Here is an 18,273-nt window from a genome sequence, read left to right on the forward strand (position 1 = left end):
TGTCCGATAAATTATGTAAAAAGAAGGTAGGCTGGAACACACGCTTTGTCACCGTTCACGAAGAGCAGCGGGCGAGGCTAACCCTGCCTTGAACACGATCGATCAACTGAGACGTCCAAATACTCCCAAACAACCCAGACTCTAATCGAATTCGAGATTCCTCCAGCACAATAATACAAACGTATACTTAACGCGCAGCAGACACAGATCCCTTTCTCAAAGTCAAAGTATCCCTAACCAAAGCGCACACTTTGCAGGCGAACCATTCACCGTCGCAATTACATTCACCAATACCCGCCCAAACAATACAACGCCCAACTCAGCAGTGTCAGCACCTGCACCAGTTCAGAAATCACACAGGCGAAATGCGCATTCTATAAGTTCTGCCCCGCTTGCGAGGCCTCCTACGTCTCCTGGATTGAGTCCACGTCCACCAGATTTTGTTAGAGCGCTTGGAATTGGCATTAGTGAAGAGAGGAGGGATGGATTGATTGGAGCAGTGGATGGGAAAGGGAAAGGCAAGGAAGTGCTTGAAGCCAGCCGTAGTGCATTGGAAAGGCCAAGCGCAGTGCTAGCGTGGATATTCCTGCTAGTGAAGAGTATGTGCAAGCTTATGAAGTAGATTCAGGTGAGTCCTTCATCCTCGTCCATTTGACTAGTTCTAAGTGATCGCAGTAACACCACGCTCGACCGTAAGTACGACATGACAACTTTTCTTCCAATTCACTGATTAGTACAAATGCGACCAAAAGTACATGTGTCATATCCGATTCCCTGTCATAGAACACGATCGGCGTGTATAGCGAGGAGGGCAGTCGTACAAAGAAAGTGGGAGGTTGTACAAAGAAATAGGCTGGTTGTGCGAAGCAGAGGGCGAGCGGTTGTACAAAGAAAGAACTATCAAGTGAGGTGGACAGGAATATAGGAACAACAACGATAACAAAGTTTTGAATTGGTGGAAAGTGTGCTCATCTCGATGAGAAAGACTTTGAAAATAAAAGTGGGTGGGAAGGGAAGACATACCGAGCAATAAGTCCTCTAGCAAGTTTACATAAGACTTCCAGTAACTATCAACTTATGCGAGATGACTGATGTGATCAGCCTGCTCACATTTCCAGACACATCCAAGGCATTCACGGCCTACCGGTCTACAGTAGTCGATGTTGACGATCGGTCAGCATCTCATCCACGCAAAACCCCGCGCCTGGACGCCGACTCAGACTCCGGTTCTGCATCCAGGTCGCGCAATAGTGTCAAAGGCAAGAACGTCGACAGAGGCGGCCCAGTAAGGATTCAGGTGCACGGTTTTACGGGTTCGCATTTCATTTTGTTCTCAGGGTGTGGTACTCACGGGAGCATAATGGGCATTGTAGGCGGTGTGGTCGGATCTGCGTTGAACAAGGCTTATGATAACTTGTTCGTGCGGCTATCGCGCAGCATCAGGGCACTTTTGGAGAAGGGATCTGATGAACTGAGTACGACGTATGAGGGTGTCTACACTGCATGCCGGAGCGTTGTGTGTGTTGCTGGGAGGGGCGAGGGCCTGTATGAGATGTTGAAAGTCGAGATCCATAAATGCGTCAATCGGCTGGCGGAAGAGCTTGAGAAAACCAATAAGGAGGGTGTAGAGTGGGTCGGACAGTTCGTCGAGACCTGTACGTGGTTCGAAGGACAAGTGGTGAGTGACATACAGTGAATTCGGGGATTCGTTAGGTTATTGATTCATGGATTCACGTCAAGGCACTCCTGGAATCGCTCCTTACCTACCTCGATCGTGCTTATGTGCTAAAGAATCCTAGTCTTCTTTCTATTCGGTAAGTTTTCTTTCACGAAAGCTATTTCGATGTGTTGACGCTCAGAACTTCAGCGATCTTGCATTCACTCGCTTCAGAGAGCGCATATTTAGTGGTTATATCAGTCGTGGACAAGCTTCAGAAAGGAATCTCTACATGGGTTACATGGGAGAGGAACGAGGGGTACGTTGTCTAATATTCATTTCATCTGTCCGTGCCTGCACAAGACACTCACTCATCAACCAGGCAGGTACATATCAACCGCCCCTTCCTCAAAGAGCTCGTCTCCCACCTCGTCACACACTACGTATACGACGCTATCTTCGAGCGACACTTCATCGAGCAGACTCGGGAGTATTTCTCAAAAGAGTCGTATCAGATGGTCGAGGTTGAGAAAGCCAAGGCGAAGGTGTTCCTCGCGCACTGCAACCAGCGGACGAATGAGGAACAGGGTAGAGCGAGGGATGTGATGCCTGATGGTACGGTCGCCCTTGTAAAGGATACCGCCATTCGGGCGCTGTTCGAGGGGAGGCTAGAGTGGATGGCTAAAGAAGGTTAGTGTGACTGAGTTCATGGGGTCGTCGTATTGAAATTATTATGCAGTGTTCATGGAGTGTAAGGGTACGACTGATCTCAAGAAAGCGTATGCGCTGTTTGCATCAGTAGACGGCCTGCCCGTGCTTTGCCGGGAGTTCAAGGCTTACGTCCAGGCAGGTGTCTTATCATCTCTTTCCCGAGCTCGCGCTGATATAACCATGTTCTAGAGAACAGTTCAAGATATCGTGAAAGATGCATCCAAGGATGATGAAATGGTCAACCGTCTCCTCGAATTCAAGTCCTTCGCGGACACAACACTCAAGGAAGCATTCGTCAATCCCTCCACTAAGCAAAACAACCAAGACTTTGCCTACGGGCTCATCGATGCGTTCACCAAGGGGTTCAAGGCGCGGCGCAATAAGCCTGCTGAGCAGATTGCGAAGCATGTCGATAGACTCATGCGCCATGGACAGCGGGGCGTTTCGGATGCTGCGTTTGAGGCGTTGCTGGATGCTGCTCTTGCGCTTTATAGGTTTACAGATGATAAGGATGTGTTTAGAACATTTTATCATCGGGCGCTAGCGAAGAGATTGTTGCTGGAACGCAGCGCCTCTGATGATTTTGAGAAGGCCATGCTCAAGAAACTCAAAGAGAGTACGTGATAGAGTGTTTTTTGTTTTTAAGTCGCGTGCTGATCGTTCTTGGGCAGAATATGATCCGGAGTTTGGGATGGGAGATCATATGTTCAACGACCTTGCCCTATCGCGAGATATCATGCGGGAGTACCACACTCGTATCAGGCATGATAGCTCCGCGCAGAAACTCTCTGTTATGGTTTTGCAACTCAGCGTCTGGCCGTTCCCTACGCGAACGAAAGGCGTGGACTTGCCTTCTCCAGTGAGTGATGCGGTTTCTGACACGGTGTCCTCGTGAACTCATGACAATGATATAAGATGCAAGCAGATCTGGACAATTACGCGACTTTTTACAAGATCAAACATCAGGGGCACAAACTCGATTGGGATCATTCGCTTGGGACAGCTACGGTAAAGGCGCGGTTTGCGGCTGGTCCTAAGGATCTTACGGTCAGCTTATACCAAGCTGTCGTGCTGCTTCTTTTCAACAAGGAGACAGAGATCGGGTTCAGACACATCTTAGAGGAGACACGTATGGGCAAGTATCGGTTATTGTTCACGACTGTTACAGGATACTGATGTGAGTCTCAATAGATGACGAGGAGCTGAGGAGGACATTGCAGAGTCTGGCGTGCGCGAACAAGAAGGTGTTGAAGAAGCGTCCGGTAGGAAAGGATGTGAACGATGACGATGTCTTTTACTTTAATCCGGAATTCACCGATGCGCGGGCGAAGGTGCACATCAACTCTATTCAAGCGAAGGAGACGGTAGGTTTCTCTTCTTCTGGTGAAGCGCATCTACACCTCTAATTCGGTTGGTCGTCCTGCTTAGGCTGAGGAAAACCAGCGAACTCAATCGCACATCGAGGGAGACCGCAAGCACTATTTGGATGCAGCGATTGTGCGGATTATGAAAGCGAAGAAGGAGCTCTCGCATGAGCAGTTGAAGAATGAGACGATTGATGCTGTGAAGAGTCACTTTGTGCCGGAGGTGAGCGTTATCAAGCTGCGGATTGACGGGCTTGTCGAGCAGGAGTATTTGAGACGGGACGAAGAGGATCGCAATTTGTATATTTACATAGCGTAGGAACGCATGATGTGTATTGACGACGTGATATAGTTGTACCATCTGTTGATCACCGTGGCTCATGTCTGTGTTTTGAAAGTTATTTAATACCTGCGTACGCATGAGGGGTCACGATGAAAAAGCACTTTCCTTTGTTGACAACGTAGCTCGACATCGTACAGAAGCGTTTTTCACGGCTCTCACTACCTTTTTGGATGACGATGAGAGGGAACTATTGGCCGAACGATGTTCAACATCTATCTGGGCTCTGTCGTATCATGCAAATGGTCCGCTAAGACAGGTCTAAATCAGCGGACGAGTTCGACCGGACCATCTGCGTTGTCCAACATGGTCCTCAAAAATTCAGATATTTTTCGATGGAGGTTCTCTAAGCATCGGTAAGCTGTTTGCAGACCAGCGAGAAAACGATGGCTTACTGGCACGGTCAACCGCTTGGATATATTCTTCATTTGCATCTTGCATTTGTTGTTCCAGTGCTTGAAGTCGGTTTGCCTGTTCCATAATTACATTTTAGCTGTATCAAAACCTACGCGCGCCTGACCTGCTGTTGTTCTGGTTCAGGGACCGGTAATGACTGGATGAGATATTCGATTTGTTTTGCCTTTACGATAAGATCCTGAACAAGCTCGTTCTTGTTTGCTAAAACTTCGTTTGATCACCACAACTGCGCACATGCATGGTCACGCACCTTCAAATAATTCTGGGGGATCGTATTTATCCGGATTGCGAGTCTTTGTTATGGGTATCTGCTCGCTGACTTGCAGGAATGTAGACCTGGCGGTGAGGTAGGCGATAGTGCTTGACATGATTGTCAGGAGCTGAAACGTGCTGCTTAAACATTTGAATTGGTTTAAGAGGGAACGTAACCCACGCGTTGGATCTCATCTTGAAGTTGGGTGATACGGTCCATGTGCGAGAGTTCCTGCAGCATGGCGCTGCCGGAGGGGCAGGGAGCTTGTGTGGCGAATCGGAATGTCCTTGGTTGTACGTTTGACAGTTTGGATCGTGGCGCTTACTCATCACGCTTAAGCTTGATTTGCTACAACCACCATGGGGAATGATGGAGGCAGCATTCCCGACAGACGCGATCTTGTAAAGAGCAAAAAGAAGGCAGAACAAGCTGATAAGGCAAATCAGACTCGTGCTGTATGGTTTTTCTGTGCTCTTTCAAAGGTGAGCATATTTTGTTTCGGCGGCCGACTGCTTCTGATGGACTTCCTAGCGTCCTTTGCAAGAACCCATCGTGTCTTGTGCTCTTGGGAAACTGTATAACAAGGATGCTATAATTGAGCACCTACTTGATAAGACTGCCTATGGAGATGCGGAGAAAATATGCGGACACCTACGTTCATTGAAGGTGCGTGATAGCTCTGGTATCACCACTAACACTTAACTGACCTATATCTCGACAGGACATCAAAGTCCTTAAACTAACCCCAAGATCTCCACCTCCTCCGCCTGATTCATCTGCTGATGTTGTCAAGTTCGTGTGTCCGCTCACGTTCAAGGAAATGAACGGCGGACAGCCCTTCGTCTACATCTCGACTTGTGGATGCGTTTTCACTCAGTCTGGTCTGCGTACGGTCCTTGGTTCGTCGCCTTCACACGGGAACATCGCGGGTGCAGAAACTCCAGCTGGTGAGGATGAACAGCTAGAAGTCTGTCCCCAATGCGGGACCAAATTCTCTAGGTCGTCCAACATTTTCATGATAAACCCACCCTTGGAAGAGGAGGAACGTATGTACGCTGCGATGGAACTTCGTCGTTCACTAGAGCCTGCGAAGAAGTCAAAGAAGCGTAAGGCCGGTGCAGATGCTGTGGCTGACGAGGTCGCTACCAAGAAGACGAAAGGATCCCCCGAGGGTCACCCGCCTTCTCCAGCACCAGGTTTGAACCCGAAGATATCTGCAGCATCGCGATCTCTTACTCAGAGTCTTGCTGTGGAAGAGGCGAAGAGGAAGGCTGGCATGAGCGATGCAGTCAAGTCGTTATACCGGAACAAGAACGATGCTCCTAGGAAGGAAACATTTATGACTATGGGTACTTTTACAAGAGTGAGTCGTTCATTCGCTCATCACATTGGTTCGCGACACTAACTTGGGTTCTGTGTAGTATGCGTAAATACCGACTTTTATCGGGTGTAGCTTACAGATGCAGTGTGTATGATACTGTATTAATTTGTAAATTTTGTATGATCCTTTTTGCTCAAACGCGTAAGATCTGGTCATTGAATTTTTCAGCTTAGCAAGGATCAGATCCTTCCTCATGCAACAGGTGCGATGAATCGGTGAGTCTCGTAATTTGGAAAACAGATATGACAAACAAATAGTTTGCCTCTTTACATTGGCGTCCTGCTATCGTAAGAACTCATTTAACTCTGCCGGGTTTTTTCAGGCCCCTTCCCACAGCGGGCGCATTTTCCCTCCGACGTGCGGTCAATCACCTTAGAATTGACTTCCCCAGCCTCGCGCACGGGCGCGGTATTTATATACTATGATACAAGAGGGTTGGCGCCACCGTTGAGGTTCTGTACCATCCCGCAGAATTCCAGCTCACTATCTACAAACTACAATTGCTCGTTGTTCATCCGTTCCAAAATGTCCATCACCACAACTCGTTCAAACAAGGTTGAGTTCCTTATGCCTAGTGCTTGTACAATGAATTTGTCCCTCGATGTCGGCGACATGCGAAATAGCTGATGCAAGTGCTCGTCCGTGCAGATGCCAGCTTGGACGAGGGCCGGATGAAAGCGAAGAAGACTTGGTGTTGCTGAATCTAAACGGGTGGACAGGAGAGCTACACGCGACGAGGCGTTCGCTCGGGTACGCCTGCCGCCCAGGTGGTGTTCTGGAGAGGCGCGAGAACGACCAGTAAATAGCTTTCGGCGATAGTGACACTGTAAGATATGTTGGACAATAAACTTTGTAGTGGAATAGGGAATCCAAACCGGTGCACTCCAACCCAGTTTCCGCTGTTTGTCTTACATTAGCACAATCTGTTAACAATCCTCAGAAGATGGTTAAAATCACCTTGTATTCTATCATTCTACAACGCCGGAAATACAGGTTACGAACCAGTACATCCACGGCCCAACCGTCTTCGTACTGTGTCAGGAACGATAATTCTGCGTCCAGTAGAACCTGCAATCCAGATTCAGACCCGAACATGCCGGCGCTCTGTCAAAATACAATGGAATATTTCTTACCTCGCGTTTTAAAAAATCCAAGCGAGATTGAGGCAAATCCCCGTACAGTCTGGATAGGTCCAAATGTCGAATGATCAGGTCTCGAATTCTTCTCTTAATAGGGGTGATAAGCCGGGCCTCCAACATGACACAAATTTCAACAGCCACTCGCCTTGGCATATATGAGGGTATATCGGTTGATACGTAACGCTGAGTCGAAACAACGCACAGGAGTTCGAGATTGACAAAGTTTTCTGAAGGTTGCCTGCGGAGGGCGCTTGATAACGAAGAAGTCTACGTCTGGCGATGCTACTCAGCCATCGTCATCATGCACGAGGATGATGATAAGTTAATTGTTGTCCGAATAACAACGGTGCACAAAACCCACATGTTCTGGAGTTGCCTGTGCTCTGTGTAGACCAGGTGCGGGTAGACATTCTTCAACAGGTCTGTCTACAGCATCTGCTCAACGATCGTCAATTTATCATGATGGTCTTTGATGATCCGGCTCGTGTGGAGTCCTCGTTCACCATAACATTTGACTCATCTTAGCGGCATGTGCGCCCGTCCTCTCGGTTTGTTCCCCTATTAAGGCTGTCATCGATGAGTAAAATGGATATAAAATACCTAAATGTATATAACTTGCCTCGATCCCTGTACTTGCGGCTGCCGATGTTTAATGTCCGATATGAGAGACCTAGTCGATATGTCAGATTTTGCCTATCTTTGAAGAATCGAATGCGATAACTCGAACGCGAGGAGCTAAGGTTGAGAACCTTCGATTCTTACTGCTGCCGGACTTTCAAAATGCCTCTGATAACTCCTTCAGCCACACCGCATATCCCCTTCCGTCCACCCTCGTGTCAATGATCAATTGATCACCCCAAACCACTGGCAAGTACCAGTTACTAGTACTGGGGTAGAGCGAAGCGGGTGCGAGTCTGAGTGAGTCACAGTAAAACACGTGAATCTCAAACGGTCAATGATCATGAAGAGTTGTTCTAATCGGGAGAAATGTTCTTCATACAACTAACTTGAATTATTTTATCGTTAATCTGCGTGAGTACTAGTAGTACGAGTCAAGCGGAATTGTAGTGACTTGCAAGCCGCCACAGTTGTAAGTCACTGCAATTCAACCGTGAATGACGGGGTCAATTTCAGCCCCTCGAAAACCAGGCGTCAATCGCAAGAGTCAATTTGGGTCCAACTGGGCGATGGCACGGCATACGATTAAATTGTATAGAAATATGTGCAGTGTTGTAGGCTCACCCTGCGTTATCTACTATCCAATGAGTCTCCCTCCTCTTTCAACTGTATGGTCAGTTCTAGTTCAAGCTTCAAACCCCGAAATTCTGCTCTGCAGAAGGGTATGCAGGTATTCACGTATGCTATCAGTGTCAGGATGTTGCAAACACTGTTTGATTCATTTCCGACGTTTTGATGGGCTATTGGAGGTGTCCGATTCGAGTGCACTTGGAAAGTCGTCACGTCGATGGCAAACACTAACGGACAAACAGTGACGTGGAAGAGCGTATGATTGACGGTACGGTAAGAGAGGGATAAGATATGAGTGTGCATGCGAACCTATATATTTGAGTCGGCGTGCATCAGTCCAAACACGGAACACATAATGTGCGGTGTCCAATCAGCGCGAAGTATGCTATCACGTAGTAAGCGCCAGGCTTACAGCACTGTTGCTATTGACCAGAAACTCATCCGAAGTTCGCTGTCTGGATGTGCCAACATGGAGTACAACGGTATTGGCCCTTGGACCTCAGAGAGGGGAAAGGTGATTAGTTAGAGCTTCAGTTGTTGTGTGCCGGGAATTGGGATCGATGGCTGACAACCATTCATTACATTAGACTGTGCATCGAAGGTTCGAACTGAGGATGAGAGATGATTAAAAGAGGTTTCACAAAATGAAAAAAGAAATAATCGAACCTGAAGCAAGGCAATAACATTTGCAAGTGTCTGTCCCTTGGATAAAATATTGAGACAAGACCACAGTCCCTTCAAACACCACTGCTGTTCGAACCAAGAAAGGAGATGATGATTCCAGAAAACCTGGAATACATGGTTGAGAGTGCTGTCCCATGGATTTGGAGCATGTGACAAGTGAACAACCCAGTTTTGAGATGCATACTTGAGAGCACTGGAAGATGATTGACTTTGTTCCTGTGCCTTGTTTGCAAAAGCTAAAAAGAGATTCATGGCACAGATGATTTCCCTGTCAGGAACTTCTGGTGATGTAGAGGTGAAATGATCTTGGGGTGTAAATGCCAGGAACATTGGAAACATCAAGAAATCCAGTAAGCTTTTGAGCTGTTGGACTACTTTGAAGGCTGGCAGAAAAGCCAATTTTGGGACAATGATATAGTTGCTGATGGCTTCCAATGTACTCAAGAATTCTTCCATAGTCGCCCACACAAACCCCACAGGAGTGGATTGCCACACTTGGCCATGGGGCGTCTGGAGCCAGTCTTGTCCTGTCTGGGTCTGCAACCAGTGTTGTCCTCCCTCAGTCTGCAGCCAGTCTGGTCCTCCCTTGGTCTGCAGCCGGTTTTGTCCTCTCCAGGTCTGTAGCCAGCACTGTCCTCTCTGGGTCTGCAACCAGTATCCTCCTATGTCGGTCTGCAGCCAGTCTTGTCCTCCCCAAGTCTACAACTAGTCTCCTCCCCAAATCTGTAGCCAGTCTTGTCCTTCCCAGGTCTGCAGCCAGTCTTGTCCTTCCTTGATCTGCAGCCAATCTCGTCCATCTTCTGTCTATAGCCAATCTCATCCCCTGGTCTGCAGCCAGTCTTGTCCTCCCTCAGCCTGCAGCCAGTCTCATCCTTCCTTGGTCTGTAGCCAGTCTCATCCTCCCTTGGTCTGTAGCCACCACTCTCATCCTCCCATGGTCTGCAGCCAGTCTTGTCCTCCCCAAGTCTGCAACCAGTCTCCTCCCCAAATCTGCAGCCAGTCTTGTCCTTCCCAGGTCTGCAACCAGTCTCCTCCCCAAATCTGCAGCCAGTCTTGTCCTTCCCAGGTCTGCAGCCAGTCTCGTCTCTCCCAGGTCTGTAGCCAGTCTTGTCCTCTGCAAATCTGCAGCCACTCTTGTCCTCCCTGGATCTGCAGCCAGTGTCCTCCTTCCTGGGTCTGCAACCACTTTTGTCCTTCCTCAGCCTGCAGCCATTCTTGTCCTCCCTTAGTCTGCAGCCATTCTTGTCCTCTCTCAGTCTGCAGCCAGTCTCATCCTATCCAAGTCTGCAGCCAGTCTCATGCTTCCTTAGTCTGCAGCCACCATTCTTGTGCTTCCTTGGTCTGCAGCCAGTCTTGTCCTCCCTTGGTCTGCAGCAAGTCTCATCCTTCCTGGGTCTGCAGCCAGTGTCCTTCCTTGGTCTGCAGCCAGTGTCATCCCTCAATCTGCAGTCAATCTTGTCCTCCCTCAGTCTGCAGCCAGTATCATCCTCCCTGGGTCTACAGCCAGTGTTGTCCTCCCTTGGTCTGCAACCAGTCTTGTCCTCCCTCAGTCTGCAGCCACTCCTGTGCTCCCTTGGTCTGCAGCCAGTCTCGCCCATTTGTGGTCTGCACCCAGGCATGCCCATCCATGGTCCCCAGCCAATATTGTAAATCTGAAGCATGATCTCCCTGAAGCCATAGCATACAGATGAGAACTGACAGTGGCTCTGGTGGCTGAACAAGGAAGGATAGCAAAACTTTTAATTGATGGGGGTCCTCAGGTTGCATAGCTTGGTGCTGTTGCTTCAGTTCTGAGAGCACATCCAAGAGAGCTGTCTTTTCCATCATCCCCATCATCAAGTGAAGAAATGAATATGCAAGCAGGGAGTGGGGTGATGTGATATCATATACTTGAGGGAGGCCACAGTTTAAGGGGTTGGAAATGTAGTCGTGAATGGATGAGTGATAGATATTCACAGGGAGAATGCTGTCGGCAGGGATATCCACAATAGATCATAGCTGCATCAGAGTTGTCTGCACATCCCTGCCCAAACCAGGGCCAAGAAGTGAAGAGATTTGCAAGATGGGAAGAGGGTCTGCCAGCGCAGTGACAATGGACAAGTGCAGGTATGCTCACATGGGGTCGGTGCATGTGGAGAGGATATGGTCATATAACTTGTACACCTCCGTTCCTGGTAGCAGCTCACTCGTTAGCTTTAGCATCAGCTGCAACTGATCATGGGGATCCTTATCTTCATTGTCGATGATAAACTTCACCATTGTGGATGCCACAATGAAGTGTCTGCCAGTGCGGCTCACCAGCTGTGTGAGTTCATCCATCGTTGGCTAAGGGAAATCAGGGTGGCAATTTGCTAGCTCTGCAAAGGAATGCTGCAGGAAAATATAGATATCAGCATTGACATTGGCACTGTCAAGCGAGATTATGGTAGCAATTCCCTCCCCAGAAGTTTGCACCAGTATTTCACACAACAATGGCCACACCTCATCATCATGAAAGACTTTACAAATATGCAGTTCTGAGCAACTTGTGAGTAGAACGTGGGTCATGGGAAGATCAGGCTCACAAAGAGCCCATGTGAGGGAGTGGATGAGATTGATAAGCTTGGGTTCAGATATGCATTCATCAAGGGCATCAATAACAAAGGTCAAAGGCAGACACTTGTGCAATCTAGATCGAAGCCACTGGAGAGGTTTGAGCAAAAAAGCCTCCATCTGGTCACAGAGAGGTGTATCGGGGTCTAGTAGAGTGAGATTGTTGTGGATGACTGTGTTTACATCCCTCCAGATGGATGGAAAATTATTGGCAAGCTGGTAGGCAAGCATTGCAAAGAAATATCCAGCAGTGCAATGTTTGGTGTGCTTGCGCAAGAAAAAGAATGTCCCCACTAGCTGCTTTTCGACATTTGTCTCCTCTGTCACTTTTAGACCTTTCATCCTTTCAGCTACAGTGAATGCAACAGCAGACTTTCCGACACCTGCCATGCCATGCAGCCATATAAGTTGATTCTTCTCTTCTCTGTCTAGTAATTGGTGGATGTATGTGAGGAGATTAGCCCAGGTCCCTTGCAAACATTTCAGGTGAGGCTGACATTCACTGGAGTTATATTGAGCACCCTTGACAGCAACTTGGGACAGCCTTGCCCAAGTTCCTTCAAACAATGGAAGAACTGTCAAAAAGGTCAAAATGTGAGAGAGGGACAAGAGTGAGAAAAACCAACATTGTTCCTCACTCATTCATGAAGGTTGTGATATTCATGATAAAATGGTCAAATTGAGAGTACTAGCTGGGTGCAATTAGAAATCATCTGGGCAATATTTATCTCCAGGGATGACATACAAAGATTTGAAGGATCTGTTGGAATCAAAGTCTTGAAGTTGTCAACTTAGGAGACAGGATGAGATAAATGGATGTTTGAATCTATGGAAAGCTTGCTGGGTGGTGAAATACAGTTCCAGGACAAGTGGGTGCTTATCCAGTCACAGGGGCAGCAGAGGGGGCATCAGATGACTCATGAACCGAAGATATTGGAATATAAAGTCATATAAAGCCATGTATAATGTCAGAAAACCACCACGATCAACATAAAGCACCCTGGGTAGATGTCACAAATTCTCTGATGCAGAGGCCATGAAGTTGCTGTGCATGCTGTATTAAGTATTACATCTTCAGATGTGTTAAAGTAGAATACTAGTTGGGATATTCTTGTACAAGTAGAAACCTGTAAAATTGGTAGCGCCTGCATTTGAACTCAACTCCTACATCAGATTCTCACTAGCAATATAATTCAAATGAGTGAACATTGCACTTCAGCTAGCACTCTAGTAGTACTGTTGAGATATGCACCTAGGTTTGACCTTATTTGGGTGTGACCAAATGGAGGGCGTCTGGTTTATGGGATTACTGTTTGAAGACAGGGTTTGGACTGGTGATCAGTGTGCGATCATCTATTGCAAACCAGACACTTACCATTTCAATCTCCGCGCGAAAGTAGATACTTGGTAGTCTTCAGGGATGTTCAATTCTAAAATGTTGTTGTCGATTAGACTCGTGACCAGTCTGACGTACATCCTTTGAGAGTGGGAAATCTTGATGTAGTCATCCATGGTTATATAAGCCAGGCTGGTATCAAGCCTAGTTGTCAATGTCGACTTGACCTCTTGTAAATTACTTATGCGGACCTTAAACCTTTCCTGATTTGGCCACCACCATGTTGGCTAACCTTTGCATGGGAGATGTTCCACACAGTATCCTTGTCCTACATCTGCACACAGGTTTGTGTCGTTGTAATGCATTATTTGCTGTAGTTGTAGCACACCTGTGATGCATTCTTACTACAATTGTAGCACTCTCCCCTCCCCTGCTAATGTATGGTGCATCACCCAATGCATCTTTTGATGCATCCCACCACCACATTTTTTAGACTGGGAAATTTGTCACTGCTAAAACATAGCCATTTCCGGTCATCTCCTGGATCTCAACATTTCCCACACTCCTCCTCAGCACATTCCTGCCCACCACCATACCATACCCACCTATCTACTGTATGGAACTATTAGTTTATGCTATGTACATACAATAGGACGCTTTTTGTCCAGTTTTGTCCCAATACAAGCTCCAGAAACCTGTACATATAATACAGGAAAAACATATCAAAAACACATCCGCATTTTTGCACCTTTAATGATATGATATCTTAGCACACTAGATATATGTTTCTTAGTATATCTGAGTCAATTCTACTGCTTGTTTGGCCCTCTAAAGGTCCCTGCAGTACCAGATGTAGAATGCACACAGAAAATAACAAATAGCTTCGCTTTTTTCAGTTTTAACTATATAGACTTGAAAGTATGATCCCCAACAACCTTTACATAGTATATACAATATAAAAGCAGCATAGGATCATAGGTCCAGTCCCTGGGGTGCTGTGTTGCTACCCTCCCCTGATGGTTCTCCTGGGAAATTTTTCCCTGGGCCACCGGCCTTCCAGAAATGCAGGGAATATGTTTCTAGGTGTATATAGAGTATATATATGTCATAAATATATGCTAACAGTAGCAGTATCCTCCTTTATAAACCAATACTTCCTCCTGCTTGCATGGGTGTATATTTTCGCAATTTTGATGGTTATACTCACTTACCACTGAAAGAATTACCTAGCAGGCTCATATATATTATATAGGGTGTATATAAAGGCTAACTATGGCCAGGATTGATGAGAAACAGGGCGGATTATTGATTGAAATATTACAGTAATATAGCAGCATTTGCATTTGTCTCACACAACACTCCACTGCGACACTTTTTCATCAAAATTTTTGGTGGTTTACATAGGTTTCATATGGGACCATGTGTTGGCAGCATTAATAGGTACAAATGAGTGTAGATTCTTGTGCAATGTTATGTTTTGTTCTTAAATTTTCACAATTATAGGTCCCAATGTGTGACATGTTGACATCTGACTCCAAAACTGATGCAATACATGTATATAGCCTCTATATACAATACAATTGTATTCTGCAGGTGATCAAATGAGCGAGTGCATTGCCAGAGCAATGCCAGTCGAGGATGTCTCAAGAGTCTCTAATCAACTGATAAGCGAGTGATAGACTTCACAATCGTCGATCATTGCTAAGGTTGTGCTTCAATATGTAATCGCACACTTCATGTGACTCGGACTTGCAAGTCTGTTGACTGGCACAATGAATAAGAATACCTTTCAATCAACTTCACTCACATCTCACCATGGCCAAGCATGCACAGTCCATCTCCAGGAAAAAAAAGCTCGCATGTGAGGAGCAAGAATGAGCCATTGCTCATGCCATGCAGGCTTACAGAATCGAGCTGGTAAAACCAGACGCGGAACAGAAACCACTGAAGACACTCTGTCAGGAGGTGGCTGAAGAATGGAGGGAGAATGGAAAACCTGACGTTGATGAGGAGGCAGCTGAGGAATCTGAGTCTGATGATGGCAAAGATGGTGAGGACAACTGTTAGGCATTGAGGGTCTGTCATCAATTAGTAATTTCATAATGTGAACTGATCGCAGAAGTTCATTTACCATTTTCGAGTTGACACAAATGACAGTGTGCAGGTGATAAGGCCCAGTGAAAATCGACAAGAAAGGGAGGGATACATGGCAATAGACATCGAAGGACAGAAGCAAATAGATAGAAATCTAAGAAATTGGAGACATCAAAAATACAAAGTTATGCAAAATGCAATGAAATTTTGCAAACAAAACATCACAAATTGTTACTGCAACATTGCGCTTAGATCAGATTTTGCAATCGAGGTTCAAATCACTCCGAGTCCATGCATCCTAACAAAGCCGGAATATACGAACTGCATGATGGTACCAAAATTCATGTATGCGACTGTGATACCTGTCTGCGCAAGCATGGAGGCAAGCCCAAGCAAGTCCATTGAAACACTTACTTCGCACATAAGCCTGCCAGAACCGCTAGGCTATTTCCACCACCACCCCCTGCTGAGCTTGTAGCAGCTGTCCCTTCATCCAGCAAGCGAAGTCTGGATATGTGTGATGACAATGAGCAAGAGCCTGCACCTAGGAAGAAAGGATGCCAAAGGGACATCCACAGTGACCTCCCAGGGCCAGATAATCATATACTACATGATTCCGACAACAACAAGGTCCCTGATCTAGACATTGATGATAAGTAATATGTTCTCACCACTCCAATAACGATGAAGTTGATTATATGCAACCAATCCAGATAGCGGCTATGAGCCTGCAATAGACAGTTCAGCCCATGATGTGTCCAATGCTGTTGATCGCATCGAAGGTAAGTTATATATTCATAGTACTGCTATTGTTGATGATTTGAACTACATTCAGATGCTATCTACGAGCATGAGCCAGCAATTGGCCACAGCCCAGACCATGATGTCCATCAGGCTGATTTTGATCACCTCAAGGACACTGCTCTCATTGACACAGGGCATGACAACACCAATGAGCAAGTAGATCTTGAGGAAGCTCGTCCCGAGAACCCAGATATCGAGGCTATTGGTCCTGATCACAACAAAGCAGGCATGGCTGACTCAGGGCAAACTATGGGCTGGATGGATGAAGATCTGGAGGAATTGCATCGGATGGCACAGCTCAAAGATGCACAGCATGCAATGGCATTCATTAATGCCTTGAGAAAGGCTTCTCTGGATGATGTACATTGTCGACTACCTCCAGATGCGATAGATAGGATCTGAAACCCTCCTCGCAAACTACCTGATACGACAGATCCTGACCTCCTACTATCCCTAAAATACTACTTTGCCAACATGACGATCAAAACCTACAATACTGTCCACAACGCAACCATGGAACAGCACCCCGAAGACGGAATATATAGCTATTACTCTGCCAAGCAAGCCATTTCAGAACTTAGCGGTGTCGTGCCAATCATTCATGACATGTGCATCAACACATGCCTTGTGTTCACAGGCCCATACTCTGACCTCAATAACTGTCCTAGATGTGGGGAAGATTGATGGGATCCCAAAAAAAGCAAGCCTGACAAAAAGGTAGCACATCAAACATTTGATACCTTTCCCATTAGTCCCCAGCTCCAGGCTCTATGGTGCCATCCTGACCAAGCCAAGAAAATGCGCTGGTGTGAGGAGTATATGAAGAAGATCTTCAATGAGTTGAAGACAACTGGTGGTGTCCCTGATGTATATGAGGATGTTCTCTATGGAAAGCAGTATCTGGATGCTTGCCAATCGGGGAGAATCAAAGATGGGGATGCTGTGTTAATGTTTTCGATCGACGGGGCGCAACTCTATGAATCCAAGCAGTCTGATTGCTGGATCTATATCTGGGTTGTCTTTGACCATGCACCGGATGAGCGGTACAAGAAGAAGTATGTACTCCCAGGTGGAATCATCCCTGGCCCGAAAAAACCCAAGAATCTTGATTCGTTCATTTTCCCTGGCCTACACCATCTTCATGCCATCCAGACTGAAGGGCTTCCAATCTGGGATGGTGCGAAGAACACTCTATTTCATTCCAATCCCTTTCTCTTTGTTGCAACAGCCAATGGTCCTGGCATGGCATTCCTTACTGGCCTTGTTGGTCACCATGGCAGATTCGCATGTCACCTCTATTGTGGACTTCCAGGCAGACACAAACCTGGCGCACCTACTTACTACCCTGCACTATGTCAACCCAACGGCCCTAATCCACTAGATCACCCTGATTTCTTCATCCATCAACTTCCCCTTCCTGGATCATTTGATTATGAATGGAATCTTGAGCATGTGATTCATTGTACCAACATGACAGAATATGAGCTTGCACACCTTGAGACAGGCATTACAAAACCAAGCATTTTCTGTGGATTCAACACTGACCGTATTTTGCTCGTACCACTGTGCTTTGGCTCCAATATCATGCACATTGCTGCCATCAATGTCAGCGATCTCCTTCTACCCCTCTGGAGAGGAACATTTAGAGCCGAGGCTACAGATGATAAGTCCAGATGGGACTGGGCAGTTCTGATGAAGGCAGCCTGGAAGGCCCATGGATCTCTGATCACGGATGCAACACCCTTTCTGCTGGGTTCGTTTGATCGCCCACCTTGGAACCCTGCAGAAAAAATCAACAGTGGCTATAAAGCATGGGAATGGCTCCTCTACCTGTATGGTATGGCACCTGCTACACTCTATGGTATACTCCCTCAGCCATATTGGACCAATTTTTGTCATCTTGCCCGAGGGCTTCGTCTCATGCAACAATACCACATATCTTGCTCAGATCTGGTTGTCGGTCACCATCACCTTCTTGACTTTGCAGATGAGTTCAAAGAATTGTATTACCAGTGTCGGATCAATCAGCTTCATTTCATTTGACCATGGCTTCACTCGATCACCCATATTGCTGGTGAGATGGTCAACAAGGGTCCACCCATCTGCTCATCACAGTGGACCATGGAATGGACAATTGGCAATCTTGCACAAGAAATACACCTTCACAATTCATCAGTCTATGCCAACCTTTCTCAACGTGCTGCCCGTCACTGCCAAATAAATGCTATTAAGGCCATCATTCCCACAATTGAA

At 46.7% G+C, this 18,273-nt stretch overlaps 5 protein-coding genes across 5 annotated transcripts; 2 read left to right on the top strand and 3 right to left on the bottom strand.

Annotated features, from left to right (window-relative positions):
* Positions 1–1,084: 1,084 nt before the first annotated feature.
* BJ212DRAFT_1274475 (Cullin family-domain-containing protein) lies at positions 1,085–4,051 on the top strand (the record flags this gene model as incomplete). Its single annotated transcript, XM_041331160.1, has 11 exons — positions 1,085–1,313; positions 1,374–1,678; positions 1,741–1,814; positions 1,860–1,976; positions 2,040–2,347; positions 2,397–2,509; positions 2,558–2,984; positions 3,040–3,227; positions 3,284–3,497; positions 3,551–3,732; positions 3,797–4,051. The coding sequence occupies 11 exons, from the start codon at positions 1,085–1,087 to the stop codon at positions 4,049–4,051; spliced, it is 2,412 nt and encodes an 803-aa protein (XP_041191786.1).
* On the bottom strand, positions 3,995–5,067 carry BJ212DRAFT_1363016 (uncharacterized protein). Its single transcript, XM_041335968.1, has 6 exons — positions 4,923–5,067; positions 4,740–4,869; positions 4,593–4,690; positions 4,468–4,543; positions 4,181–4,418; positions 3,995–4,116 (listed from the first exon to the last, which is right to left on the bottom strand). Exons 1-5 carry the CDS (start codon positions 4,980–4,982, stop codon positions 4,339–4,341), a joined length of 444 nt encoding a protein of 147 aa, XP_041191787.1. The 5' UTR covers positions 4,983–5,067; the 3' UTR covers positions 3,995–4,116; positions 4,181–4,338.
* Positions 5,068–6,290, top strand: BJ212DRAFT_1363019 (DUF602-domain-containing protein). Its single transcript, XM_041335969.1, has 4 exons — positions 5,068–5,224; positions 5,274–5,408; positions 5,464–6,105; positions 6,164–6,290. The coding sequence occupies exons 1-4, from the start codon at positions 5,102–5,104 to the stop codon at positions 6,170–6,172; spliced, it is 909 nt and encodes a 302-aa protein (XP_041191788.1). The 5' UTR covers positions 5,068–5,101; the 3' UTR covers positions 6,173–6,290.
* Positions 6,291–6,481: 191 nt separating this feature from the next.
* Positions 6,482–7,184, bottom strand: BJ212DRAFT_1363021 (uncharacterized protein). Its single transcript, XM_041335970.1, has 2 exons — positions 7,081–7,184; positions 6,482–7,022 (listed from the first exon to the last, which is right to left on the bottom strand). The coding sequence occupies exons 1-2, from the start codon at positions 7,093–7,095 to the stop codon at positions 6,618–6,620; spliced, it is 420 nt and encodes a 139-aa protein (XP_041191789.1). The 5' UTR covers positions 7,096–7,184; the 3' UTR covers positions 6,482–6,617.
* A 4,629-nt stretch (positions 7,185–11,813) lies between these two features.
* Positions 11,814–12,338, bottom strand: BJ212DRAFT_1216561 (uncharacterized protein; the record flags this gene model as incomplete). The annotated part of the gene is made up of 1 exon (XM_041329312.1): positions 11,814–12,338. A coding segment is annotated over one exon (525 nt), but the record flags the coding sequence as incomplete, so codon positions are not given.
* Between the last annotated feature and the right edge of the window lie 5,935 nt (positions 12,339–18,273).

The sequence above is a fragment of the Suillus subaureus genome (genome assembly GCF_016647635.1).
Source record: "Suillus subaureus strain MN1 chromosome Unknown BJ212scaffold_21, whole genome shotgun sequence".
Classification (NCBI taxonomy): domain Eukaryota; kingdom Fungi; phylum Basidiomycota; class Agaricomycetes; order Boletales; family Suillaceae; genus Suillus; species Suillus subaureus.

Excerpts from the sequence above, each read along its gene's own strand:
- BJ212DRAFT_1363016 (XM_041335968.1), bottom strand. The coding sequence starts at position 4,982 with ATGCTGCAGGAACTCTCGCACATGGACCGTATCACCCAACTTCAAGAT. Across the intron at positions 4,544-4,592 it reads CTGAACCAGAACAACAGCAG|GCAAACCGACTTCAAGCACT; the intron begins GTCAGGCGCGCG and ends ATTATGGAACAG. Across the intron at positions 4,419-4,467 it reads CCAAGCGGTTGACCGTGCCA|AGAACCTCCATCGAAAAATA; the intron begins GTAAGCCATCGT and ends ACCGATGCTTAG.
- BJ212DRAFT_1363019 (XM_041335969.1), top strand. The coding sequence starts at position 5,102 with ATGGGGAATGATGGAGGCAGCATTCCCGACAGACGCGATCTTGTAAAG. Across the intron at positions 5,225-5,273 it reads TTTTCTGTGCTCTTTCAAAG|CGTCCTTTGCAAGAACCCAT; the intron begins GTGAGCATATTT and ends TGGACTTCCTAG. Across the intron at positions 5,409-5,463 it reads GACACCTACGTTCATTGAAG|GACATCAAAGTCCTTAAACT; the intron begins GTGCGTGATAGC and ends ATATCTCGACAG.